The sequence below is a fragment of the Myotis nattereri genome (genome assembly GCF_964212035.1).
Source record: "Myotis nattereri genome assembly, chromosome: 6".
In the NCBI taxonomy this organism is placed as follows: domain Eukaryota; kingdom Metazoa; phylum Chordata; class Mammalia; order Chiroptera; family Vespertilionidae; genus Myotis; species Myotis nattereri.
Window position 1 is genome coordinate 3432921 of NC_138081.1, and position 22675 is coordinate 3455595.

General features: G+C 45.3%; 1 protein-coding gene and 1 long non-coding RNA gene across 2 annotated transcripts in view; one reads left to right on the forward strand and one right to left on the reverse strand.

Moving 5' to 3' along the window:
• The window catches only part of LOC308520999, a 29961-nt gene extending 7578 nt beyond the window's left edge, over positions 1-22383 (reverse strand). Inside the window, exons 1-2 of the long non-coding RNA XR_013996124.1 lie at positions 22203-22383; positions 2274-2416 (exon numbers count right to left, since the gene is read on the reverse strand). This is a non-coding gene — a long non-coding RNA (uncharacterized lncRNA). The remainder of the gene's footprint in view (positions 1-2273; positions 2417-22202) is intronic.
• AIF1 (allograft inflammatory factor 1) lies at positions 12385-14379 on the forward strand. Its single transcript, XM_081094893.1, has 6 exons — positions 12385-12488; positions 12906-12967; positions 13061-13127; positions 13468-13509; positions 13697-13859; positions 14196-14379. The coding sequence occupies exons 1-6, from the start codon at positions 12464-12466 to the stop codon at positions 14278-14280; spliced, it is 444 nt and encodes a 147-aa protein (XP_080951019.1). The 5' UTR covers positions 12385-12463; the 3' UTR covers positions 14281-14379.
• Positions 22384-22675: the final 292 nt, after the last annotated feature.

Consider the following 22675-nt stretch of genomic DNA (forward strand, 5'->3'; position numbering starts at 1 on the left):
AGCAAACAAAAATCGCTAAAAGATAGATGGCCAACATTATACTCAGACAAGCAGAAATCCCATTAGCTGTTTATACCTTTTATAATTATCTTAAAGAATATCAATTAAGTTTAAACTGGTTTTTGTATTAAAAATTTTCAGTTGAGATCATAAAATTAATCCTCTTTTTATCAGATCAATAAGCAACATATTTTGAATTCTAATTATTTCAGAGGAAAGAAAAATTTTCTTAAAAATAAAATATTTTTTTAAGCATTTAGCTATTATAATTATACAATTTTTCCCAATTCAATCCGATTTTTAAACTTTTAGCTGGCAAGTCAAATATTTAGCATTTCTCAATCAGTAACATTAAGAATAAACTTCAAAAATGCAAGACATAATCAACCAACAGATTTAATACTGTCCTCTAGATTTTGTATGAGGCATACTCAGATCTCATTTAATTCAGTATTATGTTATTTCAAGATACCTAGGTATAAACTCCAAGGTCTTAAATTTCCCAGCAGCTTTGGAAAACCACATTTGAGGCTGGCAAGGCAGGCCTGGCCCAGCCCTTGATTTTAAAAGGACCATAATTTTTTCTCTGGGGAAGGTCAAGAAGCAAGCTTATAGCTACATTGTTTCCTGCCAGTTGCTTGCCCGCTGGAAGTTTCAAAATTGGCCATGAGATCGCAGCCTGGGGGGGAGGGGACTGTTTTCCCCTGGAAAAATAGGTTTGGCCTATCCTGGACCAATCAGATGTAAATTGAGCATATTCTTTAAGAATTTGCTACAGGCGGGAAGCGACTAGCCCCTTTCTCCTCTAGAAAGGCTTGGCTAGCCTTTTTAATTAACAAAGGGCTGGTTTTTTACCGGGCTACTTTGATTCAAATCCAATTATTATTTTAAGGCATTTGCTTTAGCAAATTTTATAACAGAGACAATTTTACTGAATTTTCTTTTAGGGGTCTTAAAGTTAGCTTTGGAACAGGCTTCATTAACATTTCAAAAATCACTTTATTATGGAAAAATACCAATCTTGTTGCTAGAATTTCTACCCTGGGTCAAATTTGCCATTTTCCTTAAGAAATAATCAGTCTTGGGTTTTATTCTGCACATTTGTAAAGAGAGAGTTTAGCTCAAAACTCTATCTAAATGTCCAAAATCGGAACGAGCGCGCATTAGTTCCAAGCCAAGTTTTCTCTTTATACGTGAACAGAAATCCCAGACGCATTTTAAATTTTTGTCAAACTTTTCAATTACGATAAGGAGACTTTAAATTAGAGGAGGCGTCCATATTGGATCGCCATGTGCTCCCTTTTCCTTTCCACCACATCCTGCTTTGGGGGAAGTTTCAGCAAATGAATCAGATGGCGTATTTGTTCCCAAAGTCATGCTTAATAGAAAAAGACATTTTAAGTTTTTCCTTATTTCGCTTTCTAAAGCAATGGGTAGCACCCAAGGTTATCTTAGCCAAAGTTTGATGTTCCAAACATGTTCTCCGGTAGTTGTTTTTTTTTTGTTTGTTTTGTTTTTTAATATATTTTATTGATTTTTTACAGAGAGGAAGGGAGAGAGATAGAGAGTTAGAAACATCAATGAGAGAGAAACATCGATCAGCTGCCTCCTGCACATCTCCTACTGGGGATGTGCCCGCAACCCAGGTACATGCCCTTGACCGGAATCGAACCTGGGACCCCTCAGTCCGCAAGCCGACGCTCTATCCACTAAGCCAAACCGGTTTCGGCATCCGGTAGTTTTTAAACAGAACATTAAGTAATCTCATTGCGGGAGAGCTTATAGCTCTGCACTCTCCTGCCACCTTTGAATCTCTCCGAACCAGAGAGAGATTCAGCAGCGGCGTTTCATTTCTTATTACAGATAGATTCCAAATACAAATTAAGATTTTAATTTGGGTAAGAAAACACATTAAGATGAGCATGGCACTATTTTTTCAGCCTGATATAAAAGAGTACCTTTTTCTTTCTTTCTTTTTTTTTTTAAGAGTACCTTTTTCAAGAAAAACAAAGGTTATGTTCTACAATAACATGCAAAAAGTGTAAAAGATTACCTTCTAAAATTTTAACACTTTAAACATGCAAATCAAAAGTCTATAATAAAGTTTCTTAGTTTTTAAAAGCCAAATATACCTTTTTAAAGCCGAATCTACTCTTTTAAAGCCAAATCTTGCCCCGTTTGTTAGCCTGGTTAAGAAAACGTTCCCAGTGTACTCACAGACCCTGGCTTCTGTAGTTGATCCTGGGCATTGCGTGCGGTAGACTTCCCCTCACCTTTTTTCGGTGAGTTTTCCACACCTTTTTGGTGAAAACTTCCTTTTCTCGCTCCAGCAAGACCTGCACTTCCAGATTACCCGTCGGGCGCCAGATGTCGAGTATGACTCCCTCCATGTTCTGTGTGGAGTAGGATTCGGTATCTGAAAGAGGAGCCGCACAACAAATGAGAGGAAAAGACACGAGATAATTTTGCAATATTGGGGGACCAGGCGGGCAAGTCCCGAAGGACTTCCTCCCAGCACCATTTATTGAAGAGACTGTCATGACTCTATTGTATGCTCTTGCCTCCGTTGTCAAATATTAATTGAGCATAATGGCTTGGGCAAATCTCTGAGTTCTCTGTTCTGTTCCATTGGTCTATATGTCTGTTCTTGTGTCAGTACCAGGCAGTTTTGAGAACAGTGGCTTTGTAATATAGCTTGATATCTGGTACTGTGATCCCTCCAACTTTGTTCTTCTTTCTCAGGATTGCTGGGGCTATTCGGGGTCTTTTTTAAAATATATTTTTATTTTTATTTTTAAAAATATATTTTATTGATTTTTTACAGAGATGAAGGGAGAGGGATAGAGAGTTAGAAACATCGATGAGAGAGAAACATCGATCAGCTGCCTCCTGCACACTCCTTACTGGGGATGTGCCTGTAACTGAGGTACATGCCCTTGACCGGAATCGAACCTGGGACCCTCGAGTCCGCAGGCTGATGCTCTATCCACTGACCCAAACCAGTTAGGCCTGAAGGTCTTTTTTTTTATTCCAGATGAATTTTTGGAGGGTTTGTTCTAGGTCTGTGAAATATTCTATTGGTACCTTGAAGGGGATTGCATTGAATCTATAGATTTCTTTGGGTAGTATGGACATTTTAATGATGATTCTACCAATCCATGAGCACGGTATGTTCTTCCATTTGTTTATGTCTTCCTCCATCTCTTTTTTCAGTGTCCTGTAGTTTTCTGAGTACAGGTCTTTACCTCCTTAGTTAGGTTTATTCCTAGGTATCTTTATTTTTTTGTTGCAATGGTAAATGGGATTGTTTTCTAATTGTTTTTTCTGTGAGTTCATTATTGGTGTGTAAAAAAAGCCATAGATTTCTGGGTGTTAATTTTGTATCCTACATTGCCAAATTCACTTATTAAGTCTAGTAGTTTTTTTATGGAGTCTTTAAGGTTTTCTATGTACAATATCATGTCATCTGCAAATAATGACAGTTTTACTTCTTTTCCAGTTTGGGTGCCTTTTATTTCTTCTTCTTGTCTGATTGCTACGGCTAGCACTTCCAGTACTATGTCAAACAGGGGTGGTGAAAGTGGGCATCCCTGTCTTGTTCTTGTTCTTAGGGGAAATGGTTTAAGTTTTTGCCCATTGAATATGATGTTGGCTGTGGGTTTGTCATATAAGCCTTTTATTATGCTGAGGTATGATCCCTCTATTAGTATTCCCATTCTGATGAGAGTTTTCATCAAGAAAGGGTGTTGGACTTTGTTGAATGCTTTTTCTGCATCAATTGATATGATTACTAGTATGTGATTTTTGTCTCTCAATTTGTTTATGTGATGTATCACGTTTATTGATTTGCGGATATTGTACCAGCCTTGCATCCCCGGAATAAATCACACTTGGTCACAGTGTATGATTTTTTGGATGCAATGCTGGAGCTGATTTGCTAATATTTTATTGAGGATTTTAGCATCTGTGTTCATCAGGGATATTGCCCTGTAATTCTCTTTCTTTGTAGTGTATTTATCTGAGTTTGGGATTAGGATAATGCTAGCCTCATAAAAAGAGCTTGGAAGTGTTCCTTCCTCTTGAATTTTTTGGAATAGTTTGAGGAGGATAGGTGTTAGTTCTTCTTTGAATGTTTGGTAAAACTCCCTTGTGAAGCCATCTGACCCAGAACTTTTGTTTGCTGGGAGTTTGTTTGTTTTTTTTATTACTGCTTGTATTTCATCTGCTGTTATTGGCCTCTTCAGGTTTTCTGATTCTTCCTGATTCAGTTTTGGAAGATTGTCTTTTTGTAGGAATTGTCCATTTTATCCACATTGTCCAGCTTGTTGGCATATGATTGCTCATAGTATTTTCTTACAGTCCTTTGTATGTCTGTGGTGTCAATGGCAACTTCTTCGTTTTTATTTCTGATTTTATTTATTTGGGTCCTCTCTCTTTGTTTCTTGATGAGTCTGGCTAGAGGCTCATCAATCCTGTTTATCCTTTCAAAAACCTAGCTCTTGGTTTCATTTCTTTTTTCTGTATTGCTTTTTTAGTCTCTGTGTCATTTATTTCTGCTCTAATCTTTATTATTTCCTTCCTTCTACTTACTCTGGGCTTTTCTTGTTGTCCTCTTTCTAGTTCTTTAAGTTGTAGGGTTAAATAGTTTATTATTAATTTTTCTTGTCTGTTGAGGTAGGCCTGTAGTGCTATGAACTTCCCTCTCAGGACTGCTTTTACTGTGTCCCACATATTTTGGATTGTTGTGTGTTCATTTTCATTTGTTTCCAGGAATTTTTTTATTTTTTTAATTCTTTATTGTTTAATGATTTCTTTCTTAATCTCATTGGTAACCCATTCATTGTTTAATAACATGCTAGCTAGGCTCCATGTGTTTGAATGTTTTGGGGTGTTTTTACTTAGTTGATTTCTAATTTTATTCCACCAAGCCAGCATTACAAGAAATGCTAAAGGGATTGCTGTAAGGGATTGCTGAGAAGAAGAAACAGAGAGAGAAACCTAGCCATACAGAATTAAAATGGCAATAAATAAGTACCTCTCAATAATAACCCTAAATGTAAATGATTAAATGCCCCCAATCAAAAGGTGTAGGGTAGCTGAATGGATACAAAAAACATGACTCAACTATATGCTGTCTACAAGAGACCCACCACAAAATAAAAGACACACAGAGATGAGAGTGAAGGGATGGAAAAAAATTTTCCATGCAAATGGAAAAGAAAAAAAAGTTGGAGTAGCAATACTCATATCTGACAAAATAGACATCAAAATGAAGGCCATCACAAGAGACAACAAAGATCACTACATAATACTATCCAACAAGAAGATATAGCCCTGGTAAACATATATGCACCCAATATAGGTGGATCTAAATATTTTTTTAAAAAACTTCTAGAGGACTTTAATGGAGAGATTGACAACAATACAGTCATAGAGGACTTTAGCACCCCTCTGACTTCCCTGGACAGATCTTCCAGACAAAAACTTAACAAGGAAACAGTGACTCTAAAGGACACACAGGATTAGATGGATTTAATAGACATTTATAGACCATTTCACCCCAACGCAGCAGAATATACATTCTTCTCAAGTGCACGTGGATCATTCACAAAAGTATGAAGTTTCCTCAAAAAATTAAAAATGGAACTCCCATTTGACCCAATAATCCCACTTCTAGGAATATATCCCAAGAAATCAAAAACACCAATCAGAAAGGATATATGCAACCCTATGTTCATAGCAGCACAATTCACCATAGCTAAGATCTGGAAACAGCCTAAGTGCCCATCTGTAGATGAATGGACTAGAAAACTGTGGTACATCTACACAGTGGAATACTATGCTGCTTAAAAAGGAAGGAACTTTTACCATTTGCAACAGCATGGATGGAACTGGAGAGCATTATGCTAAGCAAAATAAGCCAACCAATGAACGAAAAATATCACATGATCTCACTCATTTGTGGAATATAATGAACAACATAACCTAATAAACAAAAATAGAGCCAGAGGGGGGAAAATATACTAGAATATAATAGAAGCAATCCTGTTACTTGCAGATTTTTAATATCTCCTACAACTTTTGTGATACCATACTATGTTAGCACAGTTTTGGTAATATATTTAAAATCCTTTTATTCTTTATTTTGATATATATTTCTTTATTGATTTCAGAGAGGAAGGGAGAAGGAGAGCGAGATGGAAACATCAATGATGAGAGAGAATCATTTGGCTGCCTCCTGCACGCCCCCTACTGGGGGATCGAGCCCGCAAACCAGGCATGTGCCCTTGGCCGGAATCGAACCTGGGACCCTTCAGTCTGCAGGCTGACTCTATCCACTGAGCCAAGTCGGCTAGTAAAATCCTTTTATTCTTGAAATATTAATGTTTATTGCATGTAATACTATTATATGTAAGATAGTTTTTCTTGAATAACTGGTGTTTGTTGCATGTAACATTATCATATTTAAAATCATTTTTCTTGAGCTATTAATATTTACTGCATGTAACATTATTATATATAAGATCATTTTTCTTGAAATATTAAAGTTTATTGCATGTAATATTATTACATGTAAGATCATTTTTCTTGAAATTAAAAAAAAAAAACCTGAATAAAATAAAAACTAAAACTACAGCCCAGCCTGGCCTGTGTGGCTCAGTGATTGAGCATCGACCTAGGAACCAGGAGGTCACAGTTCCATTCGCTGTCAGGGCACATGCCTGGGTTGCTGCTGGACCCCCAGTGTGGGGCGTGCAGGAAGCAGCTGATCAATGATTCTCTCTTGTCACTGATGTTTCTATATCTCTCTCCCTCTCCCTTCTTCTCTGAAATCAATAAAAATATTTTTTTAAAAATAAAACTGCAGGGGAGAGGGGACAGAGCTGGGGGGACTGCAGCCCAGGAGAGGGGGCTGGGGCGGGCAGAGGGGGAAAGGGGCCAAATGGTGACAGGAGAATAGACTGTGGGTAGTGAGCACACATGTTGGCCTGTGAAGTTGTATGCCTGAAACATGTTATTAACCAATGTTACCCCAGTAAATTTCATATGAAAGCACACACACTGCAGTCCACCACAGCACTTCCTGTCTCCCTCCTTCACTTTTTCTCCATGGGCACCTACTGCCTTCAATATATTTGTTTATTTTTTTTAAATATATTTTATTGATTTTTTTACAGAGAAGAAGGGAGAGGGATAGAGAATTAGAAACATCGATGAGAGAGAAACATTGATCAGCTGCCTCCTGCACACCTCCCACCGGGGCTGTGCCCACAACCAACGTACATGCCCTTGACCAGAATCGAACCCAGGACTCCTCAGTCCACAGGCCGACGCTCCATCCACTGAGCCAAACCAGCCAGGGCTATTTGTTTATTTTTATTGTCTCTCTTACTCAATTAGACTGTCCCTGAAGACTTTACATTTGTTTGGTTCAGTGGGCTAAGAAGCATGCCTGGCATACAGTAAGTATTCAATAAATATTGTGAATGAATGTATGAATGAAGAAATGAACCAAACCCCCCCCCCCCCCCCCCCCCCCCCGGCAATGAGACCATTGGAAGTGCAGGGTCAAGAAGTCAGAGTCCCGCCTGCAGGGTCAGGAGCGGATGAGAAGCGAGAACTCCCAGCAGCAGACGGGGACAGGGGAGGGGAGGAGGGGGAAAGGTGTCTTCAGTGCTGGGGCCGGGACATGGAGTCTAGGTAGGAAGTCAGGACAAAAGGGTCTCAGCGAGGGGGACACACTGTCCCCCCCTCCCCCATCCCCTAGCAGTGACCAGCCAAACAGGGCAGCAAGGGAGATGAAGGGTTTGCTGAGGGAGGGCATTTATCAGGGCTACTCATCCTCTGTTGAACCCACGACCAGCACACACACGCGCATACACACACACACACACACACCTAATGTCTGCCTCTCACCCTGGCTCATGTCCATAAATGCTGTCTCTTTCAACACCACTTTCAGTTCCTCCAAAGAATCTACTCAAATTCCTGAGTTCTGTAGATTTTACTAAAACATGCAAAGGGGATAAGATGAGGTTACATTGTACATTCTAAAGCAAACACGTTAAAATGCCTTTGTTAGACATTTCTGTATTTCCAAGTGCCTCTCAAGCTGCTGAGCTGGGAATGAAGTTTTGCTGCCTTTCCAGACCCTGCACCCATGTGGCCACCCTCCCGGCCCTCCCACAGCACAGACAGATCCAGCCGGCACCCCCTCTCCCCGTGGCTCCCTGTGTGAGACCCTGAAACCCACCAGATGCCAGCCTCAGTCACCTGAGCCTCCAACCGGGTTTAAAGACCACCTGTCCCTGACAAGAGATGTCCCAGGGGTCTTCCTGCTTCCCCACACCCCGCGGGCTTTCAAGATACTCCTTTCACACACACGCAGGGCTCTCCTTATGAGGAATTTGAAAGAATGTCGTTTTCTCATTTCCAATCTACACTCAGCTCCCCTTCCTCCTGGAGAGCCAGTGGGAGGAACTCTAAGGACAAAATAGGCAGGTTTAGGGAATAAAGAGGGTCCATGGGGGAGGAATGCGTATGTGAAGGAGGAGGTAACTCTGGCCTGAACAGCTTGGAGATGCCAACATGTTTATCTTACAAAGGACAGAAAAAGGCCACAGGATAAGGGGAGGAGGAAGACATACTTTCACAGAGGATAAAGAAAAGTCACAGGATAATGGAAAGAAGGAAACATTTTCACAGAGAATAGATGAATGTTGCAAGATAAGGGGAGAGAAAGAAGGGTCACCACTGGGCTTTGGTCTTTGAAACTGATACTATGCAACAAAAAAACCAAGAGGAAAGCATGGGGGTCCTAAATTAATGAACGGTCCAATTAGAAGGGGTCAGGTTCAAATGAAGAACTGCACCATGCATAAACCGGAGGTAAAGGGGCAGGAGGCGAGATTTTTTTTATTTTTCCCATTAGACAGAGAGCAGGCTTTTCCCATTTGGGGGCCCCTCCTCAGGGGGTCTCCTTTGGGGACACCTCTGCCCAGATGGAGTTTATATATTAGTGGTTCTCAACCTTCCTAATGCCGCGACCCTTTAATACAGTTCCTCATGTTGTGGTGACCCACAACCATAAAATTATTTTCGTTGCTACTTTTTTTTTTTTTTTCACTAAACTGTTTTTTATTTTTTTTATTTTATTTTATTTTTTTAATTTATTGCTTAAAGTATTACAAAGGGTATTACATATGTGTCCATTTTATCCCCCCGCCCTAGACAGTCCCCTAGCCTCCCCTATCCCCCAATGTCTTATGTCCACTGGTTATGCTTATATGCATGCATACAAGTCCTTTAGTTGATCTCTTACCCCCCTACCTCCTGCCCCCCAACCCTCCCCGGCCTTCCCGCTGCAGTTTGACAATCTGTTTGAGGCAGCTCTGCCTCTGTATCTATTATTGTTCAAAAGTTTATAATGGTCTCTATTATCCATGAATGAGTGAGATCATGTGGTATTTTTCCTTCATTGACTGGCTTATTTCACTTAGCATAATGCTCTCCAGTTCCATCCATGACGTTGCAAATGGTAAGAGTTCCTTCATTTTAGAGCAGCATAGTATTCCATCGTGTAGATGTACCACAGTTTTCTAATCCATTCATCTACTGATGGGCACTTAGGCTGTTTCCAGACCTTAGCTATGGTGAATTGTGCTGCTATGAACATAGGACGTTGCTACTTCATAACTGTAATTTTGCTACTGTTATGAATCAATGTAAATATCTGATATGCAGGATGTATTTTCATTGTTACAAATTGAACATAATTAAATCATAGTGATTAATCACAAAAACAATATGTAATTATATATGTGTATTCCGATGGTCTTAGGCTACCCCTGTGAAAGGGTCATTTGACCCCCAAAGGGGTCATGACCTACAGGTTGGCGACCCACAGGTTGAGAACTGCTGTTATATATGCTTCCAATAAGCTTCTACATTTTTTTTGCCATTTTTTTATAATTTTTTTAATTAAATCTTTATTGTTCAGATTATTACATTTGTTCCTCTTTTTTCCCACCATAACTCCCCTCCACTCAGTTCCCACCCCACCCTCCGCCTTCACTCCCCACCCACTGTCCTCATCCATAGGTGCACGATTATTGTCCAATCTCTTCCCGCATCCCCCACACCCCTTTCCCCACCCCCCCAAGAATAGTCAGTCCATTCCCTTTTTATGTCCCTGATTCTATTATAATCAACAGTTCATTCTGTTCATCAGATTATTTATTCACTTGATTTTTAGATTCACTTGTTGATAGATGTGTATTTGTTGTTCATAATTTGTATCTTTACCTTCTTCTTTTTCTTCCTCTTCTTAAAGGATACCTTTCAGCATTTCATGTAATACTGGTTTGGTGGTGATGAACTCCTTTAGCTTTTCCTTATCTGTGAAGCTCTTTATCTGACCTTCAATTCTGAATGATAGCTTTGCTGGATAAAGTAGTCTTGGTTGTAGGTTCTTGGCATTCATCACTTTGAGTATTTCTTGACACTCGCTTCTGGCCTGCAAAGTTTCTGTTGAGAATCAGCTGACATTCGTATGGGTACTCCCTTGTAGGTAACTGAGTTTCTTTCTCTTGCTGCTTTTAAGATTCTCTCTTTGTCTTCTGCTCTTGGCATTTAAATTATGATGTGTCTTGGTGTGGTCCTCTTTGGATTCCTTTTGTTTGGGGTTTTCTGCGCTTCCTGGACTTGTAAGTCTATTTCTTTCACCAGGTAGGGGAAGTTTTTTGTCATTATTTCTTCAAATAGGTTTTCAATATCTTGCTCTCTCTCTTCTTCTGGCACCCCCATAATTCGGATGTTGTTACGCTTGAAGCTTTCACAGAGGCTCCTTACACTATCTTCGTATTTTTGGATTCTTTTTTCATTTTGCTTTTCTGGTTGGGTGTTTTTTGCTTCTTCGTATTTCAAATCTTTGACTTGATCCTTGCGATCCTCTGGTCTGCTGTTGGGAGTCTGTATAATATTCTTTATTTCAGTCAGTGTATGCTTAATTTCTAGTTGGTCCTTTATCAGAACGTCCAGGATCTCACTAGATTTCTTGAGGATCTCACTACATTTATCGGCAGTTTCTAGAAAATTCTTGAAAAACCTAAAAAGTGTGGTTTTGAACTCTATATCCAGTAGTTTGCTTTCCTCCATTTCTGTCATTTGTGTCCTGTTTCTTTGTCTCGGCATTTTTTATGCTTTGCTGTGTCGATAGAGTGGCTTTCTGTGCTAAGTGTCCCAATTACCTGAGGTAGACACTCTTAGTGCACCCCCTTTGTGGGCTTTGTGCACAGTCTTGTTGTAGTTAAGCCTTGATTGTTGTAGGAAAAACTGGGAGGACTTGACCTCCAGGCCAATTGGCTGTGAGAAGCAACTGTGTCTACTGTGGGAGAACTTCTGTGCTGGAGACACCCTTCTGGGGCAAGACTTGCTTCAGTGGGGCTTTGGTGCCCACTGAGTCTGCCCCCTGAGGGTGTCCTTTATAGATCTGAGGAGTTGTAATCTGGATGGTCCCACTCTAATCACTGGGTATACTGGCTCTTGGAACTAAGGAGGTGCTAATCTAGCCTTTTCCTGAGGCTACCCAGCAGAAGCCAGCTGTAAAGCAATGCAAGTTGCCCTGGGGCCTTGAGGCAGCTGCAGTTTGTTAAGTTATTTTCAGATTACAAAGGGCCGGGCCTTTCATATGCAAAAGCCTCTGTGCATGGCTTGGACGGGGCAGGGTCTCAGGGGATCAACAGGGCGGGCGGAGCAAGCAATATGGCTGCTCTCAGTCCTGCCTTCAGAGGTCCTGGCAATCACCGAGAGTGCCTCCAAGAGAAAGCTGCCCTCGAGTTCCGACCGATGCCAGACAGTCCCGTTTCTCCCATATGAGTCTGGGTCCCCAGAGACTCACCCGGAACTGGAGCTCAGAGCCTGAGACTCCCTCCCGATTGAAAACGACAACCGCGCCCTCAGCCGCCAGCCCTCTCCACATGCACCTCCGCACTTTTGTATTTACTTCCGCACAGCACCTCCTCTGAGCCTCAGTATGCTTTTCTCTTTCCTTCTAGTTGTAGAATTTCCACTCAGCCAGCCTTCCTGTGGTTCTGGATGATGTCCATTCCATCTTTTAGTTGTATTCTTGAAGTGGTTGTGCAAGGCAGCAATCTCCGGTGTTTACCTATGCCGCCATCTTGGTTTTCTCAAGCTTCTACATTTTTATTGAAGAAATCTGTTAGGCCACAAATTTATTCTTCATCTTCATCAGACAGGAACCCATGAAAAGCAATCTATACCCCGAACCCCATGTTTCACTAGTGTCAGCACAAGCTGATGAGGAAGTGAGGCCTGGAACTAGAGGAGGAGGAAATGAGAGAAAGGGGAAGTTTTTGGGGGGCAGCCTCCCAGGAGGCTGTGGGAGAGGAGAGCCATCAGAGACACAGCCAGCTTGTCTGTCTCCACCAGCATCTGCTGAGCCATGAACCAAGCCCGGGATTTACAGGGTAGGCAGCTGGGATAGGCAGAAGCCTCAAAAGTGAGCAGGAGCGCCCTGCTGGCGTGGCTCAGTGGCTGAGCGTCGACTATGAACCAGGAGGTCACGGTTCGATTCCAGTCAGGGCACATGCCTGGGTTGGGGGCTTGATCCTCATTGAGGAGGGGAACGGGAAAGGGGAGGAGGGAAGGGGGAGGGGGAAGGAGGCAGCCAATCAATGATTCTCTCTCATCATTGATGTTTCTATCTCTCCCTCTTCTTTCCCCTCTGAAATCAATTTTTACAAAAATATTTTTTTAACGTGAGCAAGAGTGACAGACGTGGGCCAAGGGGCCAGCAGGGCAGTTACTGGCCTAAGACGGCACGACTGCGATGCCTGGGGCTGGTGGGCCGTGGCGCGGGTACATTAACTTTTGTGCCCCCTCAGGAGGAAAGGCCTTTGGGCTGCTGAAGGCCCAGCAGGAAGAGAGACTGGATGAAATCAATAAGGTAAAAGGGGGAACTAAGGGGGAAGGGCTGGGACTGGGGCTGGGGGAAGGGGCCCGGACAGAGGGCCTACCCTGGCTCTGGCTTTTCCCACAGCAATTCCTGGATGACCCCAAATACAACAGTGATGAGGATCTGCTCTCCAAATTGGAAGCTTTCAAGAGTGAGGGGAAAACTGTAGGGGTGGGTGGGAGGCGAGGGGGTAGGAGTTCCCCAGAAACAGAGGGGGGAGAGCAGACGCAGTACTGTGTGGTTGGAAGAAGGAAGACTGCCTCCATTGCCCCTTCCCTGGTCACATCCCTTCCCTGGTCAGCCCCTCGCAGCAGCCCCTCTCAGTTCAGGATGCCTTAACAGGGCACTTCAACCCAACCCCTGCTTCCTCTGCCTGCCCCCCTTCTCCCACGCCTCCCCTACCTAGCACTGGTAGCAGCCCCCTTCTCAGTGCTCTGCCCTGCCCCTGCCCTTCCAGCCAGAGCTTACGTCTGCTTTCTCCCCTCACCCAGAGAAATACATGGAGTTTGACCTGAATGGAAACGGAGATATCGGTGAGAAAAGGGGGATTGGGGGTGTGCTGACCCAGGGAGAGGTCTCTCCTACTGTGCTCCACTGGATGGGGATAAGATGGTTTGGGAAAGAGTCCAGCTACCAGGATTAGACGAAGGGACTGGGAATGTGGCGGCACAGGAGAGAGAGAAGAAATCCCCTCTTCTCACCCCCATCCTTTATCTCCAGATATCATGTCCCTGAAGCGAATGTTGGAGAAACTTGGGGTACCCAAGACTCACCTGGAGCTAAAGAAATTAATCAAGGAGGTTTCCCAGGGCTCTGGGGAGACTTTCGACTACTCCGACTTCCTCAGGATGATGTTGGGCAAGAGATCTGCCATCCTCAAAATGTGAGGGACTGGGGGGGGGGGGGGGCAGAGCCAGGGTGGCCCTCGGTCCAGTTCCAGCCGCCCTGTCCTGACAGGTTCCCTCCCCACCCTGCTCCAGTCCCTAGGCTCCCCTTACACACACTCAGCACCCACTCCTTCTGTCCTTTGAGGAACCCTTCCAAGGCCTTGTCCCCATCCATGGTTCTGGTCCCACAGCCCCCAGCACTCCCACCCCCGTCCTTCTTCCTCCTCCCACCTCGAAACCCTCATCTTCTTCTGGACTTTCATAGCTGCCTCAGATTTATTCTCCTGAGAGGATTGTTCCCTGACCCCTATGTTTCTCCCCATCTCAACCAGGATCCTGATGTACGAAGAGAAAGCAAGGGAGCAGGAGAAGCCAACATGTCCTCCAGCCAAGAAAGCTATCTCTGAGTTGCCCTGATTTGTGGTGGGATTAAAGGGGCTTCTAATGACTCCAACACAAAAAAAGAAGACAAAATTGTGAGCCAGAGTCGAACTAAAATAAATTCTCCTCCTTCTCTAGATGAAGTCATATGGTCTCTGTTTGGGGATTTTTCCCGGGGTTGGAAAGAAGTGAAGCATCTTTGAGGGATGGGCAGCAAGGATTTGCTGAGGTGAGCAATGTAACTACTACAGCAGATAGTTTTTTGTTTTGTTTTGTTTTAATCCTCACCAAAGGATACGTTTATTGATTTTTAATTATTTTTTAGAGAGAGACAGAAACATCGATGTGAGAAAGAAACATCAATCAGTTGCCTCTCCTAGGCACCCAGACCGGGATTGAACCTGAAACCTTTTTTTTTTTTTTTTTAATATATTTTATTGATTTTTTACAGAGAGGAAGGGAGAGGGATAGAGAGTTAGAAACATCGATGAGAGAGAAACATCAATCAGCTGCCTCCTGCACATCTCCCACTGGGGATGTGCCCGAAACCCAGGTACATGCCCTTGACCAGAATCGAACCTGGGACCCTTCAGTCCGCAGGCCGACGCTCTATCCACTGAGCCAAACCGGCTTCGGCAACCTGAAACCTTTTAGTGCATGGGATGACACTCAACCGGCCAGGGTTACAGCAAATGGTTGTGTATGCAAGGGGGATTCCAGATGTATAAGATAGCCTTGACCTCAAGGAAGTTAGGGGGTATGAAAAGACAGGTACAGACAGGAAGGAAGGAAGGAAGGAAGGAAGGAAGGAAGGAAGGAAGGAAGGAAGGAAGGAAGGGGAAAGAAAGAGAGAGAGAAGGAAGAAAAGGAAGGAAGGAAGGAAGGAAGGAAGGAAGGAAGGAAGGAAGGAAGGAAGGAGGGAGGGAGGGAGGGAGGGAGGGAGGGAGGGAGGGAGGGAAGGAAAGAAGGAAGGAAGGAGGGAGGGAGGGAGGGAGGGAGGGAAGGAAGGATGGAAGGAAGGAGAGAAGGAAGGAAGGAAGGAGGGAAGGAGGGAAGGAAGGGGAAAGAAAGAAAGAGAGAGAAGGAAGAAAAGGAAGGAAGGAAGGAAGGAGGGAAGGAAGGAAGGAAGGCAGGCAGGCACCCAGGCCTATCGTGAAGAGCAAGGATTATCTTGAACCAGCATTCTCCATCACTATAAGCTTTATGACCTTAACAAATCACTCAGCCTCTCCGAGTCTTTCACCTGAAAAGAAAGATAAACATGATCCACCCTGCAGTGCCTGACATATCATTAGCCCTCAATAATGTTTAAAATTGAGTGGATGGCCCTAGACAGTTTGGCTCAGTGGATAGAGCATCGGCCTGTGGACCAAAAGGTCCCAGGTTTGTTTCTGGTCAAGGGCACGTACCTTGGTTGCAGGTTCCTCCCTGATTGTGGTACGTGCAGGATGCAACCAATTGATGTTTCTCTCTGTCTTTCCCTCTCTTCCACACTCCCTAAAAATCAAAGGAAAAATGTCCTCAGGTGAGGATTAACAACAACAAACTGAATGGATGGATGGACAGATAGATGGATGAAAGGACTGGTGAAATTGAATGAAGTAAAGGATTCACAACACTATAAGCCCTGACAATTTAAGTCTTAAATGAGTCTTTGAGGTTCATTTGGGGACAAGCTATAAAACTGAAGCTATCTAATGAAGGGGGAAGGGGCTTGGCTTCGGAGGACGCTGAGGGCAGATGCTAGGGATACAGGGTCCCTGGACGGCAGAAAGGGTTAGACAGCCAACCCCCTGGGAAGGTAGAAGCCGAATGGCGCAGTGAGACTATCCCTGAACCTTTCCTCCAGGGGGTCCAGATGAGCTGACCAACAACCCCAAGTCACTAGCCACTATTTCAGCTTCCCTGACTCCCTACAATAACCCAATTGCCCAGCTTGCTTCCTGTGCTGAGGACACACTGGGCCCCTGAGGCCACCCGTGCTGGCCCTCACAATGGGGAAGCCAGGCTGGCATCCTGAAGAATGCTGCAGTGACTTCCCAGCACTTCAGATGAGGATGAGATCATGAGTGAATAAAGTATCTGAATATAACAAAATCAGTAGCTAGCCTCTATTAAGCACCTACCTGTGAGTGTGAAAACAAGAAAAAAAGGCCTCCCTTTCTCTTTGCTGTGGCCTTCCACAACTTATGAGAAGCTCCTCTGATTCAAACAGCCCCTCTGTTCAAACTGCACGACAAGCTAAGCTACTCTCAGGGCTACGTTCTTGCATACATACCCCTCCTCGCTGCTGTTTTTTACAAATCAGGGATAATTAGCAGGAAGTTCCCTTCTCCCCTCCTCTTCAAACAAAGCCTCCTTTGAACTCTTCATAACTTTCACTTTTTTTTCTTTATTGATTAAGGTATTACATATGTATCCTTATCCCCCCATTGCCCCTCCACCCCCACCCCCCACCCCCGCTCATGCCCTCACCCCCCTGGTGTCTGTGTCCATTGGTTATGCTTATATGTATGCAGACAAGTCCTTTGGTTGATCTCTCCCATAACTTTTATTCTTTGCATGTTTTACATACAGATTTGGGTGAAGATGCTGATAAAAACACCTCCCTCGGACATCTGCCCAGACTAAAAAACAAACAGACTTTTCAAACACAACCCCTCATGTATGCTCAACTCCAGCCCTGAAGCCCCCCTCCCTTCCTCATCACCTAGCAACAGCAGCCAAGGCTTTAAAGGGGAGCAGCCTTTTGTTCTTGGCCCTTGTATTGGTTAGCGTGCACCAGGCCCTTTCCCTTTGGGGAGAGTAAAAATAATAAAACTTTCTCGCTGCATCTATCTCTTCCTTTAGTTGTGAATGCTTTCACAGCCCAAGTCACAGTCAAAAACCCTAACATCACTATATACTGGATACCATGCTACTGCTTTCTGAAGCCAGCCAATGAGTCTGCGTAGGTGAACATGTTCTGCAGAAACTTATACAAAGCTGGCAATAGTAAGGCCGTATTACAAGACTTAAAGACATTGAAGTCAACAAGATCCCTGAGAATGACTTATAAGAAAAAATTTTTAAAGATATTTTTATTGATTTCAGAGAGGAAGGGAGAGGGAGAGAGAGATAGAAACATCAATGATGAGATAGAATCATTGATCAGCTGCCTCCTGAACACCTCACACTGGGGGTCGAGCCTGCAAGCAGGCATGTGCCCTCACCTGGAATAGAACCATGACCTCCTGGTTCACAGGTCGATCCTCAACCACTGAGCCACGCCAGCTGGGCCCATATGGCCTTTTTCTAGGACTATGGCAAACAGTCTCAGGCATACAATGTCATCGAGGAGTACTTCCAATACAAGAAATGACCAAATGAAGTTGGCTTTTGTTTCTAAAAAAAAATAAAAATGCTTTCTGTGTATTAATTCACTTAATCTTCACAACAACACTGGTGACACCAAAAACAAAGAGCCCGGCTGGCGTGGCTCAGTGGTTGAGTGTCGACCTATGAGCCAGGAAATCACGGTTTGATTCTCGGTCAGGGCACGTGCCTGGGCTGTGGGCTCCATCCTCTATCCCCAGTAAGGGACATGCAGGAGGCAGCCGATCAATGAGTCTCTCTTATCATTGATGTTTCTATCTCTCCCTCCCTCTCCTTTCTTCTCTGAAATCAATAAAAATGTTGGTGTTTGTGTGTGTTTTTTAAAGAAAAAAATATCTGGGAATCTTAAATAATTTGTTCATTCAGGATAAGCAAATTGGTTTATATTCACACAATAGACTATTATTATACAACAATAGGGATGAACAAACTATAATTACATGCAACAACATGGGTGAAATTCATCAATATGTTGAGAAGAAGACAGACACTAAGAGCCCTCACTAGTCCTGGCCAGTGTTCTCAGTTGTCAGAGCGTCGCTGGCACATTGAAGGGTCTCACGTTCAATTCCCCATCAAGGGCATGTATCTGGGTTGAAAGTTTGATCCTGGCCCTGGTCGGGGCGTGTGCGGGAGGCCACCAATCAATGTGTCTCTCACATTGATGTTTCTCTCTCCCTCTCCTTCCCTTCCACTCTCTCTAAAAATCAAGGGAAAAAATAATTCTCCAGTGAAGATTAAAAACAACAAAAAAGAGCCCTTACTGTACAATTCCATTTTTATAAAGAACAAAAACAGGTAAAACTAATATATGTTGTTAGAAGTCAGGATAGTAGCTGGCCTTAGGGAAGGCTCAGAGACCGATTGGGCAGAGGGAAAGGAGCAGAAGGGCAGAGGGGAGACATGCCTGTGTAAGCGAAGAGAGTAATAAAAACCAGCCCTGGCCGGCTTGGCTCAGCGGATAGAGTGACGGCCTGTGGACTGAAGGGTCCTGGGTTTGATTCGGTCAGGGGCACATGCCTAGGTTGTGGGCTTGATCCCCAGTAGGGGGCGTGCAGGAGGCAGCCAATCAATGATTCTCATCATTGATATTTTTCTCTCTCCCGCTCCCTTCCTCTCTGAAATCAGTAAGAATATATATTTTTTAAAAAAGAGAGAGTAGCCATAACCGGTTTGGCTCAGTGGATAGAGCGTCGGCCTGCGGACTGAAAGGTCCCAGGTTCGATTCCGGTCAAGGGCATGTACCTTGGTTGTGGGCACATCTCCAGTAGGGGGTGTGCAGGAGGCAGCTGTTCGATGTTTCTAACTCTCTATCTCTCTCCCTTCCTCTCTGTAAAAAATCAATAAAATATATTTAAAATAAAAAAAAAAGAGAGAGTAATAAAATCAGAGACATAAAAGAGGCCAACTCATCTAGGGTCTCATAACTCACTGTAAAAACTTTAGCCCTTATTCTGAGAAAAACAGAGACAGCTTTGAGCAAAGGAGTCCTTTGAGGCCTCCTTTGAAAAAAGGCTGCAGTGTAGAAAATACAATAAACTGTAGGAGCAGGTGTAGACTCAGACCAGTTAAGAGGCTGTTGCTGTAACGCAGGTGAGAGATGAGGATGGTTCAGATCAAAGTTAAAGAAGTGGAGCCCTGACCAGTTTGGCTCAGTGGCTAGAGTGTCTGCCTGTGGACTGAAGAGTCCCAGGTTTGATTCCAGTCAAGGGCATGTACATTGGTTGTGGGCACATCCCCAGTAGGGGGTGTGCAGGAGGCAGCTGATGGATGTTTCTCTCTCATGGATGTTTCTAACTCTCTATCCCTCTCCCTTCCTCTCTGTAAAAAAATCAATAAAAATACTTTTTTTTTTTTTTTAAAGAAGTGGAAGTGAAGAGGTTGAATTCTGGATATTTTCTCAGGATAAGATTTCCTGTCTGATTGAAAGTGGGGAGTGAGATAAACAGAATTGATGAGGAGTCCAAGGTTTTTTATTTTATTGGAGTTTTAAAATTGCCATCAGTTGAGATGGTGAAGGCTGTGCATAGAGCAGTTTTGAGGGTCTAAAGATCAAATGTTCAGTTTTGAACACACTGAATTTGAAATGAACTATTAGATACCCAAGAGAGGAGATGTCAAGTACATAGTTGTGTATACAAGTCGGTGAAGATATACATTTGGGAGTCATCAGCACATAAATGCTATTTCAAACCATGAGACTATTGTCTTTGACACCCAGTTTGGGTAAAGGTTAGGAGTGAATACTAGACTGGAGTGGGTTTAAGAAAGAATGAGGGGAGCCAGCTGGCATGGCTCAGTGGCCAGGAGGTCAGGGCATGTGCCTCAGTTGCAGGCTCCACCCCCAGTGTAGGGCTGTGCAGGAGGCAGCCAATCAATGATTCTCTCTCATCATTGATGTTTCTATCTCTCTCTCTCCCTCTCACTTCCTCTGGGGGGGGGGGGGGGGGGAAGAAGAATGAGAGGAGAGAAATTGGAGAGTGAGTATGAATGGCTCTTCCAAGAAATTTTACTGTTGTAGCTGACAAGGGAGAGGGGACAGGATAATCACTAAGAAAGTTTGAGGACTTAAGTCATCTCAGCTATCTTAATGAGCCTCAAGATAGTATTCTTATCCGATTCTTGCTAATTTTTCTGCTCTCATTTTCCATAATGGTAGTCCCTTAATTTAGCCACACCAGCTTAGGCACAGGTCCCCAAACCATGTCTCCACTCACCAGTTCACTGGGCCTGAGATGTGCACCCTGGCCAGTCTTATTTCTCAAACCTGGCTAAATCTTATTTCTTCGCATCTCTTAGTAAGTGTCACGTTTTTCTAGAAGCATTTCAGAACCGCCCCCCCCCCTCCCGTCCCCCAGGCAAGGTCTGATTTTATTCCCCTGGTTCTAAAATATTCTGTACATATCTCTGGCGCCTTCAAAACATAGTTGTAGAATGATTTGGTGAAGGGGTAGTAGGTCTGATTGGTACACAGTAATAAATAGAACAGTAAAAGGATACAAAGGAGGGAAAAGCATTGCATTTTGTAGAATGAAACCCATTGTGAAGAGAAAGCAAATTACCAACAATATCAGATATACAAACATCTTGAAAATTGAAGGTTATAAAACTAAATGTCCGTCTTGTCACTGGTTGCCAATATTTTGATGAATAGGTCATTCCTAGCCTATCTTTGTTCAAATGATTTGCATATCTTATACAAATAAACGGAACTACCTAAAGATTGCCCGTGAGGCGCCAGGCAGCTGATACACTCCCCAGGACCCTTCGATTGGCCTGTCTACCCATCTCATTTGCGTTACATGATTTAATAAATGAAAGGCCCCGCCCCTCTGACTCTTTCACGTCTCGCGAAAGAACGCGTGAGTTGAAACTCTTCCCTGGTTACGTAGGCTCCGCCCTCAGCAGCTGATCCCTTCCGCCCGTCCTCCCGCTCCTCTCCTCTGCTGGAAGCACGACGGGCTTGCATCTTTTCCTTCCACGGTCTGCGTCCCTACGTCTCTCCGCTCCCATCTTTCCACGAACACACGACGCACGCACCGCCTCTTCCTCCCCCCTTGCAAATTCTGAGCCCCAACCGCTGGGGCCACCTCCCCGCCCCACGTCTCAACGGCCGACGCAGGTCCGCCTCTTCAGCCAATCGGTGTCCAAGCGCCTGTAAGTCCCTCCTTTTTATGCAAATAACTTACGCCTGCTCCTCACGCCCCGCCTTTTTTTTTTTTTAATAAGAGCAGCCCTGGAAGTAATGAGGGATAGAGTAGAACGCGCCCCGCCCCTTATGCAAATTAAGAGGCGTGTCTAGGCGCGGAAGGAGGCGGGAGTGGGGGGGGGGCGCTCCCGGGGGCGGCGGTTGCCCGGATGGGCCGTTAGTCGGAGCCCTGCCGCGGAGGGAGCGAGGGAGACGGGAGGAGCCGTACCCGGCGCCATCCGCCGCCATCCGCCCCCGCCCCACCGCCATCCCACCCCGGGGAGCCCCTGGGCTCCGGTCCCGGATCCCCGCGCACCCGGCCAGGTGAGTCTGGGCGAGCTGAGTGCTGACGCCCTTTTCCAGCGCGGGAGCGGTGGGGGCAGTGGCAGCGGCGGCGGTGGCGGGCCTGGGGGAGGGGGAGGACAAGCTGCCATTAGCCGCCGCCATTTTGTCCTCCTACAGCCGGGACCTGCCTTGCCCCTCCCCCTCCGATACCACCTCCTTGGGACCAGCACTGCCAGCCCCTCGCTCAGGGCTATAGCCTGCCCCTACCACCCGCCTTCTTGACTTAATGGGGCGACCCCCTCTCCTGGACCGGTAACTCCCCACCCTCCGCCGTGCGGCTCTCTCCCCTCTCGGTCCCCTTCGCCGCCGCTCCGGGGTGGGCCACGCCCGGCGTCCTGTTGGAGAGTCCCCTTCCCGTGCCATCGCCCGGCGCTGGGGCCCCCGCCGTGACGCCCCTCTTGGCGTCGAGTCGCTCCCGCTCTGCAGCCCGGCTCTGCTCCCGCGGCTCCGCTCCCGTTCCCGTCTCCCCTCCGTTTTCATTCCCGGCCCCATCTGCCCCCCGACACCCCTTCGCCCTGCTCTGGACACGGCCCCGAAACCTGGCCCTCACCTTTCCCTGCCGCTGCTGCTTACGTGTGTTAGTTCCCGCCAGCCTTCGTGTGCATTCTTTCATTTCAGTCTTAGCCTCTCCGCGATTCTTCTGTCCCCTTTTCCGCCATGGCTTTATTCGCAGAGATTGGCCGCCTCCGACACCTACACAGCAGTCCCCATCCTCTCCCCTAACCTGCCCTGACCTCCCGTCCAGCGCCCGTGCCCACCGCCCGCCCGCCCCACTTCCGTCTCTGCCCTTTCCGCCATCCCCGGGTAAACGGGCTGCTCCCTCCACACGCCCGGCCTGCTCGGGAGCGGCGGTGCCCGGGAGAGACATGGCTGCTGGCGGCCTGGCTCCCTGAGGGCGGAGGTGCAGTTAGCTCTGGCCGCGGCCTCGTGGCCACAGGGTGTTGGGGAAGTGGCTCCCCAACGCCCGCGTCCTCGTCGGTGAGCCAGGCCGGCCCGCAGCGCCCGCAGACGGGGACGGTCTTC